Source organism: Scatophagus argus, chromosome 9 (genome assembly GCF_020382885.2).
Source record: "Scatophagus argus isolate fScaArg1 chromosome 9, fScaArg1.pri, whole genome shotgun sequence".
Taxonomy (NCBI): Eukaryota; Metazoa; Chordata; class Actinopteri; family Scatophagidae; genus Scatophagus; species Scatophagus argus.
This window is the reverse complement of record NC_058501.1, coordinates 23,438,202-23,457,714: the sequence shown is the minus strand read 5'-3', so window position 1 is coordinate 23,457,714 and position 19,513 is coordinate 23,438,202. Positions and strand designations below refer to the sequence as shown.

At 43.1% G+C, this 19,513-nt stretch overlaps 3 protein-coding genes across 9 annotated transcripts in view; 2 read left to right on the top strand and 1 right to left on the bottom strand.

The window, feature by feature from the left end:
• Positions 1-156: 156 nt before the first annotated feature.
• Positions 157-2,150, bottom strand: LOC124065225 (leucine-rich repeat-containing protein 72). 2 transcript variants are annotated; one of them, XM_046400411.1, is made up of 7 exons: positions 2,040-2,150; positions 1,872-1,945; positions 1,665-1,734; positions 1,512-1,521; positions 1,102-1,215; positions 903-992; positions 157-810 (listed from the first exon to the last, which is right to left on the bottom strand). In XM_046400411.1, exons 1-7 carry the CDS (start codon positions 2,052-2,054, stop codon positions 713-715), a joined length of 471 nt encoding a protein of 156 aa, XP_046256367.1. In that variant the 5' UTR covers positions 2,055-2,150; the 3' UTR covers positions 157-712. The 2 variants fall into 2 exon arrangements, with proteins under 2 accessions (XP_046256367.1, XP_046256366.1); XM_046400410.1 differs by having other exon boundaries at positions 1,512-1,593; positions 2,040-2,141.
• A 4,879-nt stretch (positions 2,151-7,029) lies between these two features.
• Positions 7,030-9,946, top strand: sostdc1a (sclerostin domain containing 1a). The gene is made up of 2 exons (XM_046399913.1): positions 7,030-7,353; positions 8,905-9,946. The coding sequence occupies exons 1-2, from the start codon at positions 7,149-7,151 to the stop codon at positions 9,342-9,344; spliced, it is 645 nt and encodes a 214-aa protein (XP_046255869.1). The 5' UTR covers positions 7,030-7,148; the 3' UTR covers positions 9,345-9,946.
• A 510-nt stretch (positions 9,947-10,456) lies between these two features.
• The window catches only part of crppa (CDP-L-ribitol pyrophosphorylase A), a 37,455-nt gene continuing 28,398 nt past the window's right edge, over positions 10,457-19,513 (top strand). For all 6 annotated transcript variants that reach the window (XR_006844338.1, XM_046399911.1, XM_046399907.1 and 3 more), the window contains exons 1-3: positions 10,457-10,842; positions 12,903-13,176; positions 16,115-16,264. Coding sequence is in view for 5 of the 6 variants with exons in the window: in XM_046399911.1 (XP_046255867.1) it covers positions 10,592-10,842; positions 12,903-13,176; positions 16,115-16,264 (675 nt within the window). In the remaining variant the exon portion in view is untranslated. The remainder of the gene's footprint in view (positions 10,843-12,902; positions 13,177-16,114; positions 16,265-19,513) is intronic.

The window sequence follows — 19,513 nt, the reverse complement described above, 5'->3', positions numbered from 1 at the left end:
TAAATAAAGACCAGCTTCATCAAAGTGCCCATTCATCATGTTGATCTTTTCAAGGTTTCTTTTCGTTTTTCTTTTTGGCTACACATCGAAAAGGCATCAGTTAGCTGTTGAACTCGCAGTATTTGATATCTGCCACCAGGGGTCTCTCATCCAAAACAATCAAAACATGAGTCGTAGTCTGAAGTAGTGTGGCATCATGGGAATTGGTGTCACTGCTGCTGATGAAAATTCAACTGATATGAACAAGCCCCCAGGAAGAGCACTGGGCTTTGAAGACAACATGACCTAGTGGCCAAACTGTGTAATTACAGCATCCTGTGAGGCACACTGGCAGGTTGAGTGAGCTGTGAGGTCCATCTTGGAAAAACGGTGCCAGTAAAGTGTGCCAAAGTTGCTGTAAGTAGTTGCTGTTTGCAGTGCACCCTTGAATGTTCAGGCAAATATCACAGCATTAGTTTGGTACTGAAGAAATCTTAAAAATGTGACAATTATCAGGCAAATTCTTAATGGGGACCATAGTTTATGGAGGATTGTAACACCAGCTGAAATTAAGGTAATGTGGAATTCCTCTTTATGAGCAGGACCATAAAATGTACTGCAATGTGTTGAGAGTGACAGTCATAAAACATTCTGAGTAGACCACTCGTTTTCACTGTGCAATGACAGAAATATTCGCCAAGATAATAACAAACATCCTGTCAGCTTAAGTGGACTACGGTGCCCGTCTGCCGAAGGCCACAGACTGGAGGACGTGGTGACGCTCCTGGTTGTACATCTGGAACGACCTCCTTCTCTCTGCCGACTTCACTTCTGAAAAACGCAACAGACACAGACGAACGTTGAGAGACCACAGACACACGGCCTTTTGGCTTTGCAGGTCAGACACGCTCTGAATGTCTTACCTTTTCTGTCTAGAACCTGGATAGAAGGCAAGCAGTGGATCACATGGTGTCGATAGCCTGGTTCATGGGAGATGGGATTGAGGAAAAAAGCTGCAAAGAAGCCCTCATGTTTAGCAGAATCCAGCGAATGACAGACAGAACAGCAGCGTGAGCACAGACTTGGCTGAGGCTCGAGACGGGACTCGATGGAGTCGCTCACTTGCAGTTTGGAGCTGCTGCATCCTCCGGAGCTCGTGCATCGTGTCCTCCAGGCCCCTGATCTGGTTGTTGTGGAGGAAAAGAAGCCGGAGGCACGTCAGATGATTCAGGGTTCCTGTGTGAGAGGCAAAGAGGGGTGAATTCAGAGGTTCACCATCTGTCAGCAGCGTCAGTTTGTGGTGTTAAAGGGGCACCAAGTGTATTTAAATATGTCAACAACAAGTAGGGACTGCAACGGCATCCATAAAATATGTGTCCTTCCATGAGTTCATTTAAAACAAAGTTTAAAAAAGTGAAAAACTATAGTCAACCTCAAATTTTAGGCCACCTGTTACTCTCGCAGGTCAGTGAAAAAAGAACATGTTAACCCACATTATCCTCACATTCAGAGGAGAAAGTTTAAAAAATCACCAGAAATGGACTTGATGTTGTTGTTGTGGAGGTAAAGTTCAGTCAGGCAGCAGTTGAGAGAACGACAGCTGAGATCTCTGATCTGAAAGATTCAAAATAAAAATAAAAAAATGTCTCCCATGAAATTTAAATCTGGCTGTTGAAACGTGTTACCTTGTTGTTATTCAGCCTCAACTCCCTCAGAAAGTGAAATCTGGATAAGTCAGGGACGCCCGTGAGTTTTCTGTCCAGCAAAATAGCAAAAGGTTGGATCTAAATCTGCTTTTATTTGTGAAATAATGTAGCAGCGCGAAACTCAATCTTCTCAGCAGCTGCAGTGGGAGCTACAGATACACCAAAACATAAAAGAGTTTGTCTCACTTTGAGGCGAGATTGAGTCGGCCAACATCAACATCCCTCCTGATTCCACACTTGTGAAGAGAGTCTTTTATGTCCTGTATTTAGGATGACAGAAGGAACACATAAAAACAGAAACACATTGCAGTGTGAGGTTTTAAAAGTGGCCCTGTTTGACGTAAAGCTGCCTACCTTCTCCACCTCCATTGTCTGTAACCTTTTGGATCACCTGTTGCCAGGAAACTCCTGTTGTGCTTGAAGTCACAACAAACAAAAAATAATTCTCCTCTAGGTTTTAAAAACTGTCACTTTTATGTTGGTTTGGCTTTCAGGCATGTGTCATGTCAGATTTGGGGCATTTTTCCGTTAAATTTGGTACATATTAGTGATTAAATACCTGCATCGTTCATCTGTAGTGAACGCTTATGTCCAGTAGGGGGCGATGTTTCACCAAAATTGAATTTTAGTTCGCAGGTTCATTTAAACTGGGGTTTCCAATGGCGCTAAAGGTGAAAGGTGATCAGCTGGTTACACGGATACACACTTTGAACATCAATACCACCAGCTGGTGCAGTTTGGAATGAATCCCTTCATTAAATTAATCCTGTCATTGTCACACAGGAGGAACTTGGAACATTTAATTTGAGCAGTTCCTATGTCAGAGGGAAATATTGTACATTTTGTAACTTAATAGATGTGCAATCCCTCTGCTGAATAAAATAGTTAAACATTTTGGGGACTACGCGTAGATTTTCCTGGGCGGGAGATGAGGAGATGCCACCGTCATGTCTGCAGACTTTAGTTTAAAGACTGGAACCAGAGAGAACCTGCCAGCCTGACTTTCTCCAGTGTTCAAACAAGCCGCCTCTACTAACAAACACGTTGTAGCCTATCTGTTAAATCTATACACAAACAGAAATGTAGAAATAACAGTTTGTGGTTTTAGAGTGAAGTATGTGCTGCAACAATTTCCTGCTGAACCGCAGTTTATCCATACAGCCAGCACATCTGCACAGCAACTGTGGATGCAACACATCCAAAACAGCAAGTTGTCATTTTTACATTTCTTTTTGTGTACAAATTACAAACAAGATACAGTATGCTAATTAAGCTTCAGAAGTGCTGGTAGACATGATTCTGTTCACTTCAGGCAGAGCCAAGCAATTAGCTGGAAAATGCATTATGTTGTTTCACTTCTAATTTTCAGAGAATTAAACAAAGCACATGAAAGAACCACATCTTGGCTATTGAGCTCATTGGCCTCTGACAAAACCAACAGTACAAGCACCTTTGATTGTCATATAGGCTCAATCTAAGGGAACAACAAAGAAATGAGACGCAGCCCTCCATCCATTGTATGTCTTCGGTTGGGATGTTTGCCCAGCTCTGTCGCCACGATGACCTTTCTTCTTTGGCTTTGTTCCAGGTGTTGTGCATTCCTTTTGTTCCCCTCCGGTCGCCCTCGCCACACCCCACATTGCTGCATGAGGGCACTTCCTGATCATGCACACACTCCTGCCATGCTGCTTGTCAATATGCTATTAACCCAACCACCTTTCATTTCCCATGAGGGCTGGGGGCACCTGAGTTTCACTGCCGCTCCGTGTTTGCACCAAGAGGGAGTCAGTCTGCTTTCTGTTTCTTTACATAGCGAGAACACAAAAGCTGGGGCCTATCATATTCACCTTTCCAGCATTCATTTAACCCGGTCCCATAAGAAGCTCAGAGAGGGCGTCGAAGTGCAAACAGTCTTCTGAGAAGAGCCGGCCATGTTGTTCTTTATCTTCTCTCGGAAGCAGAGTGAATGAGCCTCTGGTGTTCCTGTTTTAGCAAGAACAAAAGAGTGAGGAAACAATAATGGAAACCGAGTGTGAACTTTAATGACAGACTGTGTTCACCTGCTGAGGAGATTTAATGCCACAACCAGGAAGGCGCGATTTCATTTTAGGCTTCTGGTACTGGAGTGTTGGCATCACTCTGTGTTTTGCTGATGGTTTAGCTCTTTGGATGTGTTGAATCGTTCACTAAACCCCTCCATAGATGTGATTTATAACTACATTAGTTTGGAGATTTATGAGCTACATTTAGTGAAGAAACAAAGTCGCTCCTGAGAAGCGCTCCGACAGCTCTGGATGCTGCTTGCTATCAGAGTTTAAGCTAACGTTGGCGTCTCTCTCCTGTTTTCTGGCGAGAGTTCACACTTCAGCAAAGTTACGTCACATTTTCCCAATACATCATCAAAGCAATGTTCAAAATGAAAGCAAACTATGTGACAATATGACACTGCCTCAGCACTGCTAACATCGATCAGCTGGTAACATGTAGATTTAGCCCCAGTCATTTAGCTCAGGAACAGCTAAGTAGCTATGAAACGTGTGTTGGACTGCTGTTATGAGATTCCTGTTTTAAAACAAATTAAAACAAACATTAAAAACTCAAACTGGCCGGAGACGTTAAGAATTCATCTGGGGCCAGCGTTGCAACCAAGTCATTAAGCTAACGTTAGCTTGAACAGGCGGTCAAATCTGCCGTTCAGTTATATTTAGCTTTTTTCCTTCTTGTGTCTGAAATCAAGGACATTCAGATTACGAAATAAAATAACACAAATTCAAATTCTGAATTTCAATTTCCTGCATTTGTGCCAACAACAAGAGAGACTGCGAGAGGGTGGCTAAGCAAACAGCTCATTTTCATTCAGCATGAGCTAATAAAACACCCTAAGTGTCCAAAAGTATGTGGACACCTGAACTTTACATCTGGACGAGTTTGTTGAACATCTCATTTTAATGTTCGGTTTTCTACGAGGGTTTGGAACCTGTGCTGCGGGGATGTGTTCCCACCGGGCCACGAGAGCATTCGTCGAGTCGGGCTTGACTGGTGTCGGTGGTGATGAGGTTCCAGCTCATCCCAAAGCTGATGGGTGGGGTTGAAGTCACAGCTCTGAACGGGAAAGGACTGGGCTTTGTGTGTGGAGGCATTGTTACGGTGAGAACCAAACATGGATGTTGACACAAAGTCCAAAGGACAAACTGTCTATACACTGTGTGCTGTAGCATTAAGGTTTCCCTTGGGTGGAACTAAGGAGTCCAAACTGTAGCCCCAGACCAAAGTACACAAATGTAAGCAAACAGGTGTGTCTGGTCATAGTGCACCACTGATAGATCTTAATTTCCTCCTTTCTTTCTGCATTTCTACCATCTTTTTAAATTTTCTTCCCTGTAGAACACAACCGATCGATCTATCAGTCATGTGTTAGCTTGTCAGTCCACGTTGGTCCGTATCACATATAAATCAGTATCAGTCAGGCTCTTCTTTCCTCCAACATCTTTTTAACCTCTTTTCTTCCCACTTTTTTTTATTTATATCATTCTTTCTTTCCTCCCTCCCTTTTCTATCTAACTGCCTTCATTCATTTCCAACCTTCCTGTTTTCATTATTTCTTTCCTCGTTTCCTATGTCTTTCTTCCTGATCTGAAATCTTGAAAACAACCAAAATGAACCAAAGACTCGACTTTTTCTTCACATTTACTGCTTTGAATTCTTGAGCACATTTCTTCATTTATGTGTTTACTTTCTCCTGTTAACTCTTACTTTTAATAGTTTTTTGGTATTGCTCCATTTGATTAAAACGCCAACCTTTCACTCGGGAGAGGAAAGTCACGTCCTCGGGCCTCCACGACTCTCCGTCCTAAGAAGGGTGCTCGTGTGATAATAAAAACCAACAAGTGATCCTCATATCAGCTTCCACTCTCATGAGCAACAATTAGTGTCTCTGCACGACGCCTCTTTTCACATCAGTGAGACGAGTCTGGATTGAATGTTCCCCACAAAAGTAATTATATCTGTGCTTGTTTTGTACAGCGGACACACAAAGACTCCAGTTAGTCTGCGCACTCAGATCATCAGACGTGTGACTGACAGGAACTGAGAGGTCGGCCGAGGGAGGACGGCACAGACAGACAGCAAATTATACGCAGACAATATCGCCTTTCACTCCTGAATTAAACGTGTGCCCGAGAGGCAAGTCACAACATGGAGAACATCCAGAGCAGAAGGTAAAACAGTTCCTGATGTCTTAAACCATCAGCTCTGTACACACGTATGACTGATATGTTCAATAATGAGCAGTGGCCTAATTTCTGTGTTTTGTCCGACGCACAGGACAACACAGCAGATGTCACAGACTTTTAACCAATTCAGAGGAAATTTGAGCAAAATTGATCAGTAATTTAGTGCTCAGCCGAGGTTTTCTGCAACTGGTTTTCAACTGATCCTTTAAGTCTAAAATGATGACCGTCCAGACATGTGCAGAGAGGTTCATCCACCTTCTTCTGGGTTTCCCAACGTGCTGCAGAGGTGTGGAAGGAAGGAAAGACTTCATTCACACGTTCACACCTTGCAGCTCGAGCAGCTGCAGCTTTAAGTTGGAGTTTAGTGAGGGCAAATGTTACGTCAAAACTAATCTAGGGAATGTGATTTAGGACAGTTTTGGAGGCTGGGGTTCATTCAGCTGACAAGTCTGGATAAATGAAGATCCAGATCTTGTTATTTTAAAATGATTATTCAATTGCAGTTTCTCAGGCAATGAAACATGTTGCTACAAAATGTTTCTGGAGAAAACAATGTGGTTTTACCCAATTTGATTTAATGACTGCTAAACACTCTTTCTGTCTCATTTAACGTGCAGAAGCTGCTGTATACCAGTTACACACCAAAAACCAACGTTGACCTGGGATCTAATTTGGAAACTATGGAAAAACTCGCCCTCTTTCTGCCAGCCAGCACTTTAAAACCTTTGTCTCTTCCCTGCCCTCGATGATTATCTCCTCTATTTTAACATCCCTGCCATAATTTCAAGAATTTCCCTCCAGGGATTAATAAAGGAATTCTGATAAGGTTGGTGGACTGTGAAAACAATAGGAAGTCCAAGATTTTAACTGTGACGGAATCGGTTGTGTTTTATAAATAGATCAGATGTTGCAAATGAACCAAACCGAAAACCACGTGTTAATGAGCCATTGACTCAGGCGTGTAATCCCATCATCATCATCATCATCATCATCATTATCATCATCATGGATGTAGGCATCCTCTCTGCTATCCAATTTTAAAGCCTCCAAAATAAAAGATGTGGGCGGGGTTATCCTACGAGCGTGACGACCAATCAGAGCCTCCCAACTGAGACGCACCTGAGTAGCTGCCAAAGCGGGAGGCGGACCGGCTGTATAAAATCACGTATCTGACGCAGTTCGCCCAGCATCAGTCTGCATCCCGTCGGACGTACACCTCCCACACGCCGCCATGCACCTGAGCGCCTACGAGTCGTGCCATTCCCTGGTCGTGGTCTGCATCCTGCTGAGGAGTTGCCAAGCCTTCAAGAACGACGCCACCGAGCTCCTCTTCTCGCAAGTGAGCGCGCCGGTGCCGGAGGTTCAGAGCAACGTGACCCTGAACCGCGCACGGAACGGTGGGAGAGGAGCGGGCAGCGCGGCGCAGGACAGAGGAGGTGGGTGAGGAGGGTGAGGAGGATGCTGTCAGGCTTTCTCCTGTGATCCTTGTATGGGGAGTGTAACGTGTGTCCTGTGACCTTATTGCACTTTAAACTGCTCTTTTAGATTCTCCCGTGTCACTGCTGTACATCCTTCGTCTTTTTGTTGCGTCCTTTTCTCTCCTGGTGTTATTCCTCACTTACTATGCATGATGTAATGGATTACTGTAGTCCAGTCCGAGGAGCATGAACAACACATGAGCTCTTCCATCTGCTCTTACCTCTCACTTCCTTCTGCTTTCATCTCTTCATTCTTCCTCACTGAAGTGTGCATGTGGCCGAAAGCTCTTGGTGAAGTTCAGGTTTAAAAGTGACATTTTTTTAAGGGGTTAAATGAGGGACCTTTTTAATCAGGCTCTCAATCCCGTCATCATCATCATGTCCACACACCTACACATCGTCCAAAGACACTGCAGACTGCTCAGAGAACATTAAAATGTAGCCTTGCTTGCATTAGAGTCTTGCAAACACACTCTGTGCAGTCAGATTTCTGTAGGAACGCCATAGAAAAGCTGCTTCCCCGAGCTGCTGCATTCATGACTTCCAGCACAGACTGAGGAAACCCTCAGCGTAAGACACACCTGGTTGTCCGGCGATGGGCCCAGGAGCCGAATGGGTGCCAGTGCAGCTGAATGGAGGTGTTTTCAGACCCAGCAGCCGACAGTGAAGGGGTGAGGGGGGGGGTAAGAGAGAGCCTCACCCCTGTTCATTCATCATACACTGTGACAGAGGTGGAGGAGGAGGAGGAGGACGGGTGGGTGTATGGAGCTGTGTGAATGGACCTGAGCTTGGGTTACAGTGCTGGAGGGGAGAGCAGGAGGACAGTGTTTGTAGCCTGCAGCAGAATAATACTGACGCTCGTAGCTCCAGCACAGACGTAATCCTCCTGTTAAATCCCTGCTGGGCTAATAAAAATGTTTTCCCTTTTTCACATGACATAATTCTCCAACTTTTTGAAGTTGAAAGGTCAGTGTGCTATTGTGGGCTCATTTCCTGTGTTCCTGTGAGCTCATACCCAAGATAACAGGGTGGGCGATGAGCCACCATTATCACATATTCATGTTTCAGTCTCATGAAGAAGAAGTACTGACACAGAGTCGCTGGGATGTGCACTTTTGTTGTCTGAGTTAGTGCCAAAAAGGACTTTCAAATTCAGATCTCTCAGAAAACTAAATTTAACATTAGAGCTGCAACGATTGGTCAGTCGGCAATTAGTCGATTAATCTAGTTTTAATCAATCTTTAAAAGAAAGAAAACAAACACTCTCTTGTTTCAGCCCTTTTCTTCTTCATGTACTTAAAATCAGCAGTTGGTAACATGAATATTTTGGCTTTTTAGCTGTGGACAAAACAAAACATTTAAAGACATTTGCAGGGGTTGTGTAGAACTTAACACGCTTTTCACTGACATTTTATAGACAAAATGAATGAAAAAAATTAGAAAATAATTGAAAAAATGGCCAAGTTGCAGATCCTTCTTTCTCACAGTTGTCATTTTGTGCTTCTACAGAACGAAGCCAAATCGGATGCAGAGAGCTGAGGTCCACTAAATACATCTCAGACGGCCACTGCACCAGCATCAACCCCATCAAGGAGCTCATCTGCACCGGCGAGTGTCTCCCGGCTCAGATGCTTCAAAACTGGATCGTCAGCTCCTATAGCAGGAAGCTGTGGGGTCGCCGGAACAGCAACCAGGACTTTCGCTGTGTCAACGACAAGACCCGCACCCAGCGCATCCAGCTGCAGTGCCAGGACGGCAGCACGAGAACATACAAAATCACCGTGGTCACATCCTGCAAGTGCAAGAGGTACTCGAGGCAGCACAACGAATCGGGCAACAAGTTCGAGGAGCCGGCTGTGTTGCCGCCGCAGCTCCTGCACAAGCGCAAGAGCAAGAGGAGGCTGGGGAAGACCCGGCTGAGCGAGAACTGGCACGAGACTGAGCCCTGAGGGCGTGCAGACTCTGAATCCACATGAACCTAACGGGAGTTTTGTCTCGCTGATATTGGGACACGACGACCAGAGCTGTGGATTATCTCTCAATGTGACGGGGACTTGATGTAGGTGAAGCTGGTGCCTCACTATGATGGAGAACTCCAAAGGGCATGCTAAGGACTTTTCTTGACAATTGAATCCATGCAGTTAAAGACAATGTGAACAGAACTGGGCTGTGCAGTCTGCAGAGCTTTCTGGAGCCCTGAGCAAACTCACGTTGTCCCAGTGGCCATGTGCATGTGTTCTTATACTCATTTTACCATAATATGGGGATCTGCAGTCAGCTGTTTGGGCACCAGTAGATGACACCAAACATCTTCAAAAAAAAAATCCTGTTTATATACCTGTACATATATCAAATTCTTACTTGCCTTTTGAAGTATGGCCTTGTGTATAAAATTTTACAATGTAAGATTTATGATGTAATATATTTTCTGTGGCAATATATAATATGATAAGTTTTGTTTAAGTGACGTCAGCATGTGAATTCTGGAAAAGCTTTTCATCAGTCTGTCTTGTAATAGTTTTATATGAAATAAATACCACTTTTTATCACATGTATTGTTGTCGTTGGATACTTTTCCTTATATGACTCTACAGTTCACTGTGATAACTCACACAGAGTGACCTCTCATCCAGAGGAGGCCATGCATTTAAACTTAAATCTGGCCACTATATAAGTCCCAATGTAAGCTAAGGGTTACTGATGAAATTCACAGATAATTTATAATATTTTTTAGCTAAACAAAAAGTCAGATAATCACATTTTTTGTGATTACACACTTATACATAAATAAAAAAGAAAATTTTCAAAGTAAAAAGATCAATTCTGATTTTCTGTTTCAGTGGATTATTGGCAGTCAGAAGAGCACACAAATTTACCTTTAGCATTTGCAGTACAACACAGTGCAGGGAATTAGTACTTTATGGATATATTTCTATTTTTAGATACTTTCTACATTTCAGTGGCAGATGTTTACACGTTGAAGGTTCAATGTGGTCAAAACCAGCCTAGACTTGGGAAGTGGGTGGTTTATTTTGAAATAATTCACCGGAAGTACGCTATTTAACTATCTTAGCTTGACTACGCTGTTTCCCAAATCTCCATCCACGTTGCCGCTACCTTCCCTTCCCATTAGCTGAGAATGGACACATTCGGGGATAACTTGTGGTGACCCCCAACCCTCCCCATCTCTGAACTGATGGAGTTTAACTCCGTCAGCAAGCCGGGCGATAACTGTGAACCGGACAGGCCCGCTCATCCCGGGGTTTTCCCAACCTGCGAGGCTGGGAAGAGCGATAACCAGTCGGCTGCACGCACCGTGGACTTCCCGGTGTCTGTGGTTCTTCCTGCCGGTGGCACCGGAGAGAGAACCGGACTGCAGACACCGAAACAGTTCTGCTCGTTTCTGGGTCGGCCACTCATAAGCTACACTATCCAGGCTTTCGAGAGGTAGGAAAACACTGGACTAGGATACGGCTAAAACGTCCCGGTTTGTGAGCATGTCCACGTTCAGGTAGAGTGACATCACTGAGCCTGCACTTCCTCTTCCTCTGACGGTCCGAGTCTCTGCGAGATGCTCATTCGAGTATTTACAGGTTTTTTCTATGGTGTTTTAATGTAATTTTTAATTTTGGGAAATTTGGGAAATTGCTTTTCATCAGAAGGCAATACTGTAGCTACTGCAGGAGTGGAAAGTATCCAAGTACATTAACTCAATTACTGTACTTAAACACAATTTGAAGTACTTGAATTTTATTTCATCTCCTGTTTTTAATACTTCCACTCCACTACAATTCAGCAGGCAATGCTGAAGGCCTGTCTTTTGAATAGAAGAATAAATTAGGATATAATCGTCCACATTCTGATAAAACTTTATTGATCCCCAGAATTCACAAACTACTTAGCAGATAAAACGTATAGACTAATTAAAATTAGCCCCACCTTTACCAAATTCAGCATTGAAGTGACATACACATTAACACATTAATAATTCTAATCCAATCATATAATATACATTATTGTGCAATGGGCCATTCAGCATAATGAGTACTTTTACTTTTAGCAGCCTACTTTAACTACTTTATTTTGATGCTAATTTGTAGTTTCACAGGTACATTTACACCTGTACCTGTTCTTGTGTCTGGAATGTATTGTCTCTTAAGAACAACACAGTACATCTTCCACTGCTGAGCTACGCTTTACATGTGTATGACCTCTTTGCACATAATCACGAGTTAAGATAAAGAAATTTGAGCCTTTGTTGTAGCGTGAACAAAATGAAACTTAATCTGCATATGAAGCAGACACAGAGTAATATGGACAACATGGTTTTTAACCCCACTGTCCTGAGGTGCATGCAGGAGTGTGGAATAATCAATAATAAATGAGAACACATTTCTTTGTAAGGTGGGGAAACTGACTCTTTCATATTTTCTGGTTCCTAACTTGTTTCCTCGTGGGCGTCCCTCTAAAACACCCTGTGACTCAGTTTTTTAAGGTGAAAATTAGCCTCGCTTATTCTGCGTTTCATTTTTGTGTTGGCAAAAGGATTTTAGTGTTTCCTCCACTACTAGAGGACTGACAGCAATATTGTCTTGATATGTCCGGCTCCATAACAGTGAAGAGAGGTGGTGGATGTTTACACCAGTTGTGATTTCTGCCTGACCTTCATTACAACAGTGCAATAACAACCGGTGTTTATAATCAGTTGTGTCTGCTTTTAGCTCGTTGTCAGTGTTTGCGTGTTGTCGGGTAGTGAATGCAGCAACATCCTGTGGACAAGACAGCAGGCGGAAATGCTGTCTGTGTGGCCTCCAGTGACTACACAAGCTCTCGGTATGGGGAGGGTCAAAGGTCATCCGTGTCACTTCCACAGGCCAAGTGAGGTCACTCATGTGTGGACACGCGGTCTGGAAAATTCTGCAGGTCCTTTATCGTTAGGACTTGGGGATTGTCACTAAAAATTTATTAAGATAAAAGGTTAAATTTCAGTTTATATCGACAATTATGACCTATTTTTAAGAAAAAGACCTCAAGAAAATAAGGCCGAATTGAACCACCGCATCTGGGGTTGGAAATTGAAGACCAACGTCACTCTCACGTCTGTGCACTGAATATAACACCAAAACCAGCAGCAGGCCAGTTTAGCAGGGAAAGAAGGCTGGAAGCAGAGGAAACAGGAAGCAAAACCTCAACTTGTCGTTTCAACGCTTACGGTTTTGTCTTGTATATTTTCTGTTTTCATCCTCTCAAATGTGAGGATTTTCATGTCTATGTAAATCAGGTATCTTGAGGTTTGGCTTGTTGGTTGGCCAATACAAACAATCTGAAGACATCACTTTGGAACTTCTAGCGAGCGTTTTTTTCATCCTCCTCCATATTAAACAAGCAAACAGCAATCAATAGATTAGTTGCAGGCCTAATTCCTGTACGAGGCTCAGGGTGTGTGCTCTGCCTATCTTCTCACCTTACCATACAGACTTTGCTGAGCAGATGGTCTCTTCTTGCAGGGTGTCATGGATCCAGTGCATTGTGGTTGTTGTTGCCAAAGAAAACATGGACCTGATGACGGACATCATCCAGCGCTTCCAGCACAGGAAGGTCCGAGTGGTGCCAGGCGGCTCGACTCGTCACAGGTCGATATGTAACGGAGTCCTGGCTCTTGGCGAAGGGGAGAGGCCGGCGGCAGACAGACCAAAGGTGGTCATCATCCACGATGCCGTGCGACCTTTTGTGGAGGAGGACCTTCTGTACAAGATAGCCATGGCTGCCAAGGAGCAAGGGGTCAGTATGATAACGGCTGTTTTATCCAAAACGCCTGGGCACTTAGAGGGATAGAAACTTTGTCTTTTGAAACCAGCTTAATAACTGTGTTTTTATACTAACTGTAATTAGTCTACAACTACTCTGATAATTGATCAATGATTTTAACAGTTTTTCATCCAAAATACCAAATGTTCTCTGGTTCCTGCTCAAATATGAGATTTTTCAGATGTTTTTTTTTTTTTTTATAGAGCTGCAACTAACAAGCTTACCTTTTAAATCAAATTATTGATGAATTGTATGGTGTTCAGATGTCTTAAATTTTTCCACCCGACAGTCTGAAATCCCAGAAGATTCACAAGTTTAATTGATTATCAAAATAGCTGACAAATATTTTTCTGTTGATTGATTGATCACTGCAGCTCTAGTCTTATACAACACTGAACTTTGAGTTTTGGACTGTTGATCAGACAGAACCAGGAAGATGTCACCGTGGGCTCTGAGAAGCAGGAATGTGCATTTCTCACTATTTTCAGGGTGCTTTATGGAGCAAGCAGTCGCTTAATCAAGAGAACAATTGGCAGGCTGAAGCTGCAGCCTACATAAGACGAGAAGATGACAGTAAATCCCGTTTGACACTGTTTTCGGTCATTTAAGACAAAACGGAAAATTTTTAATCAGATTCATCGATGTGCAATCACACACTCACTAGAAGCCCAGATTTTCCACCCAAAGTCATGACTATGATGTTAAGCTGTGTCAAAACTGGAAATCTCTTGGATGTCTGCAGGACAACATGAAGCTCAAGGAGATGCGTTCTCTCAGGTATCAGTGGAAATGGGACTTTGCTCACAGCAAACACTCAGTTTGTAGCCAGACGGTCATTTTGTCATGAGGAAACATTTAAAATGTTCAGTAAATGTCGCAATTTGGAAATGATCATAATTTATCTCCAACGCTCCAATTGTAAATGTTAAACCTCCATGGATTGTCAGGGTTTCCAGTAGCTCATAAAGGCAGGACGTGTCTATTTCCAAGAGAGCCGCAGTTCAGAGACGGCTCGTAATCCGTCTACAAACAGAGGAAACAACCTTAAAATGCCAGTAGTTCTTCATTCTTGGACAGCGTAGTGCAGCTAATTAAATCTCGGCTGTAGCCCGTACTTCATGTCTCCATGTGATCTGAGCTGAAAACCAGAGAGGGTCAATTACGGCACAGAGTGTAGACAAATGCATCATGGTTGGCTGCAGTCAGAGCGGCTGGAATCAAACCTTTTCACCTGGTGGGCTGACAGGTTATCAAAGCGCCTTTTGTTTGTGCATCCCTCCTGGTTCATTTTTCACTGTGCAATGTCAACATAAACAATCCAAATGGTAAAAAATACAGCATAGTCAAGTTTTTCAGTCGCGCTCAGACCAAAGAAGACACACGGCTCTTATGACCGCTCCTTAAGGTTTCACACCAGGCCTTTGCATCTTCTCAGAAAGTGCTTATCAGTGACGGCTCCGTCGTTCCCAGTGGTGGCGTTTTGTTTCATCAGTGATGGATGGGAAACATTGGGCGTCTCTGTGAGCATCACACTTGCAGAGGGGCCTCCTGAAGATTCATGGCTGAGACTGTGAGAGGAGACTGTGCTTAATGCGGGTCACACTGATTGTGAAAAAAGCAAGAGCACCCTGACACGAGGCCAGCATTTGTTTTATGGTGTGTTGCTGAGCGTGTGTGTTTTGTGATGAACTCTCGCAGCCGGCAGTCTGGCCTTCATTATCTTGCCAGTATCCACGCTCATGGCAGGAAGCCTGTCACCACTGAGAAGCAGCAGATTCATTTTGATTTTAACATCATGTGTAACACGCGGAACACATGTTTGCTTTCCTTTCATTTACTGGACGCACACGCTCGCAGTCCTGGAAGCTGCCTTCAGTCATGCTGTAGTGAGATGAAAATATTATCTCAGGACAAGCTATCCGCCACCCAGATGTTTGGGTTTAGATGGATTGTTTGTTATTTTGTATTATGGCTGCTGACTTAAGTATGATCAAGATTATCTCTTTGAAATGTGCAGTTAGTGATGAACAGATATCAAATTATTTGACAAAGGAAAGAACTGGAACTCGAGATCCACTTTTCTTTCAGCTTTCAGCAGCATCACATTATTTGTGTTTCATGATTATGTTCATGGATGCACAATATTTTGCAGATGTCTCATATTTTCTAAGTCATTTGGGCTGATTGTTGTGGTCGATGCTGATGCATACACGCATTTTTTCTACCTAATAGCCGACAAGCTCAAGTCTTTGGACTTCTTTTTCCTACTTGCGAACGTTTGGTGAAATTTATGCATTTTCAGATTGATTTGACGATCATTCGGCTCGTTTCATGCCGTCCTGTGTGTCTTTGTTTATGTCTGTCTGATGATTCTGAACGTGTTCCACCATTAACTTCACAGAAATGTAAAATGCATCTGAACTGCACCGTCCTCCACATTCACTTTACCAAGTTGTGCCCAGTTGAGGTGTTTGGAAAATATTAGTCTCTGTTCAGGCATTTGATCTTTGCCCTTTGGGGATATTCCTGTCTAGACATTTTATTTTTCTTGGTATATTAACTTAAAAATTCAGCTTGTAAAACAGTCTGTTTTTTGCATTTGTCACTAAACATAGAAACAACTAAGTCGGGTGAAACTTGATGTGTGTTTTCCACAAAATGCGCCACAGGAGTAATAACAGATAAGGACTTTTCTGCCGTCACAGTTTGTCTACGGTTAAACTTTAAGTTGTGAAGGAATCTGGATTTGTTGTTCATCAAACTGAGCTGACTGTGTCATTGAGGGCGTTAATGTCAGTTTTGCCTCTTTTTGAGAGAATTTGCTAATTTCACAAGAGCTTTCAGACCTTGTGTGTGTGTGTGTAAGATTCTTTCTAAAGACTGAATCCTCTATTTTTTTGTTTTCACCCAGGCAGCAGGAGCGATCCGACCCCTTGTTTCCACGGTGATAGCCACCACATCAGAGGGCTTCCTGGATCATTCTTTGGAGCGAGCCAAGTACAGAGCCAGCGAGATGCCTCAGGGGTTCACGTATGATGTCATCCATCAAGCCTATCAGAGGGTACAGTCTGTTCTCTGAGTTACCTTTAGTGTACAAGAGGGCGTTGCTGTGTTGTGATGCGAGTACGAGGGTGGTAACGACATCACTGGTGGGACTTTGACACTTGAACATCTGGCTACAGAGCGTAACTCCCCGGCTACAAAAATGAGTATATCGCGACACCCTCACTCACAGCAGAATTAAATAAATATAAACATTTTAAATAAATAAAAATGTTATTTATACAGCAGTTGGCTGCAGGTTTGACGTTTGTAGGCAGGGAGGAGGATTCAGCCGGAGAAAGTTATGCGGCATCCAGCGCTTCTTTCATTACAGACAAGATAATAAGTGAGGAAAATTTCCTTCATCGCTGAGAGGGTTTTGTCAGTGTGATTGAAAAAATGCAAAAGATTTTTAGGTTTCACAAGCTTGTGTATGTGTGGGGGCGATCTGCCCAAAAACTAATATCACAATCTCTTTAAGCACAGTCAGGATTCACAATAGATTTTTTTTGCTCAATTTTGAAATATCCTGTAGACCACAGCCGGACTCAGAATATTCAGTGAACTGGTCTGCTTGCACCATTAAAACACACATTACTGCATTAATACATTATTGCATTAAAGTTTTTGGCACGAGCTCCACATCAACCCTGTTTCATTGCAGTCAAAGTCCACCTTTGTGCATTTATCTTTGTACTTTTTGTTTTGTCGCACATACACCAGACACCTGTGTTGCACTAAAAAGCCGCCACTCGTTACCAGATTGTTCCGTGTAGCTGAGGAGGTCGAGCAGCAGCCCAGGATTTGCCCAGTGCACAGGCGACAACAGCTGTCTTTGAGAAAACTACTCAAAACGTCACAGAACCGACAAATGTAGCCCCGCAGCCCTGTGGCGCTTGTCCCTGGTGTCAAATCATTGCACAAAAAAAGTCAAATCAAAACTTATGAAATGACAGTTGGAATGAGATTTATGCTTGAAGAATTATGCCACTTGGATGACAAAGTTTTTTTATGATTCTCATTCATCATAGCAGGCCTCTACAGTCCTTTATTGTTCAGCTGATGTGCCAGGACCTGCAGGGTTTCACTCCGGAGAGCTTGTGGCGTGGGGTGCTATCGTTTTCAGTGGGCCTCCGCTGCGTCTGGGAAAGAAATGACACATTGATATATTCTGCCACACTGCAGCTGATTACTCTGTGGAACAAAAGTGAACAAAGGCTCAGCTGGAAAAATGGCGAAAGAGCGCTGAAATTACATGGCACATTTAGGTGGATTCGGATTAATAGTCTCAGCTTTTGAGTGCGTTTTAATATGCGTACCTGAAAAATGGAAAGAATTTAACAGCTGACGTCAGACGCAGATGTGTTGATTCTTCCCTGAAAGCAGGGGCTTAATGCAAAGGCTGATCCAAGACAACTTAATGTGAAACTTAAGTTGCAGAAGTTGGCCTTATTTATTTTTCAGACACTTTCAGTTTGCTGTTTCAGCCTCGACTGCGTTAGACGGTTCTTCCGATAGCCACGTTTTTGAAGGACGCAGCAAACTTTGAGCTCAGAGCTCAAGTATTCCTCCGATTGGAGCCCCTTTTGTCTGCAGTTATTTTTATTCCTGGCACGTATGGATCTTCAGATTGCTTTGAGAGCCCTGTTGGCTTTGGCATTGGCCTTTTCAGAAAATGAGCTCACATTTGTGCGGCAGTGTCAAGACCAGTCAAGTTGCAAAAATTAAGACAAACTGGGGAGGAAAAATTGGGAGAAAAAAAAAGTTTGGGTTCGACTGAAAGCGTGCCCCCCCTCCCCCCTCCCGCTCCTCTTCAACCTTTCAAAAGATATGGGAAGTGTCAGGTTAGGACTGTAGGACATGCTCATGAAAAATCTCTTGAGAGCTGCACATTTGTACCTTGACATCCATTGAGAGTAGAAGAACTCAGGGCTGAGAAGACAAAGAGGGAGACACTTTATCCAGTTCCCACTGAATGCTTTTGTACGGGGAGAAAATGCTAAAGGTTAAATTACCTCAAGACCGAGAGCGTATTTCTGCTGTAAGTTCTCTCTTCTGTTCCAGGGTCCCCTGAATAAAAGACCCCTCTCTTTTATAGCTTGATAAAATATTACCCAGGTATAATCTCAGGTAGCCTGGATTCGTCTTTGTAGTCCTGACTGCATTTTAAGCCAAATGAGCTCATCGCCTCAGTCCAAACTTCCATGTGATCCACACCAGCTGAGCTTCCCCGGCTGTGAGTCAGGGTAAAAAATAAAATGTTCAGTGTTACAGTAAAGAGCATGACCTTATCCTAATTAAGATTAGTTCAGGAAGAGAAATGAACAACAGTTACATAAGTACACACACACACACACACACACAGTGAGGGTCGACTTTCATTTTTCCAGTACTGGCCCCTAAGTAACAGTTTATGAGTTTTGGTGCAGTGCTGTAAGGATTCTTTTCTTATAGCTGCTTTAATTTATTATTGTATTACCAAAGGATCAAATGACTAAACTACAGGACTATGTTTTAAGTTTTTATTTCCTTGAAGCCTGAAAGAGAAAACGAAGAAAATGGAGTCTGAATTTTATTTGAGTTTTGTATAGGAATATTCCTGTTTTTCTTTCACAAAGTGACATTCCAGCTGATTAGTGCTTAATGTTTTTTGGTCATCCAACACATGTTGGATGACAAGGCGTTTAGATTGAGGGTGGGATGTAAGAAGATTGCAGAGGAAGTAGGAGAACACTACAGGATCCTCAAATAAATCAGGCCACTCCACCCAGATGAACAATTTTCAGATTAGGTAAACATGAGGCAACTGTAGACCACCATGTCTTGTATATGCAAGAACAACCTTTGTGTAGGATTGACAGCTATGCAAGAAAACCAGCACATCTGACAGAACAATGTGGGAAAATGTCTCGTGACCTGATAAAACCAGTGTTCTTCATACGGAGAGATAAGAGTGTTACAGGGCCAATAGTCCATCAGCCAAAGAAAACAGTTTCCTCTGAAGTGTCCGCTGAAGTATGTGGTGACGCCAGCATCGTGTTATGAGCCTGTTTCTCTTCTGTTGGAACACCAGCTCTGATCACGATACAGACAGACAGGCTTCATCGTTTCACCTCAAGGACCATATGCTGCACAGAACCAAATTATCTGAGGAATGCCCGGACTAAAGAGCCGACTCGTTTCCTGAACATCTCTCTGCTCTGTGATGTTTTCAAGTTTCCAAGAAAAAGGCTAAAATTCATTTAAAAAATTATACTGTTTTATATTT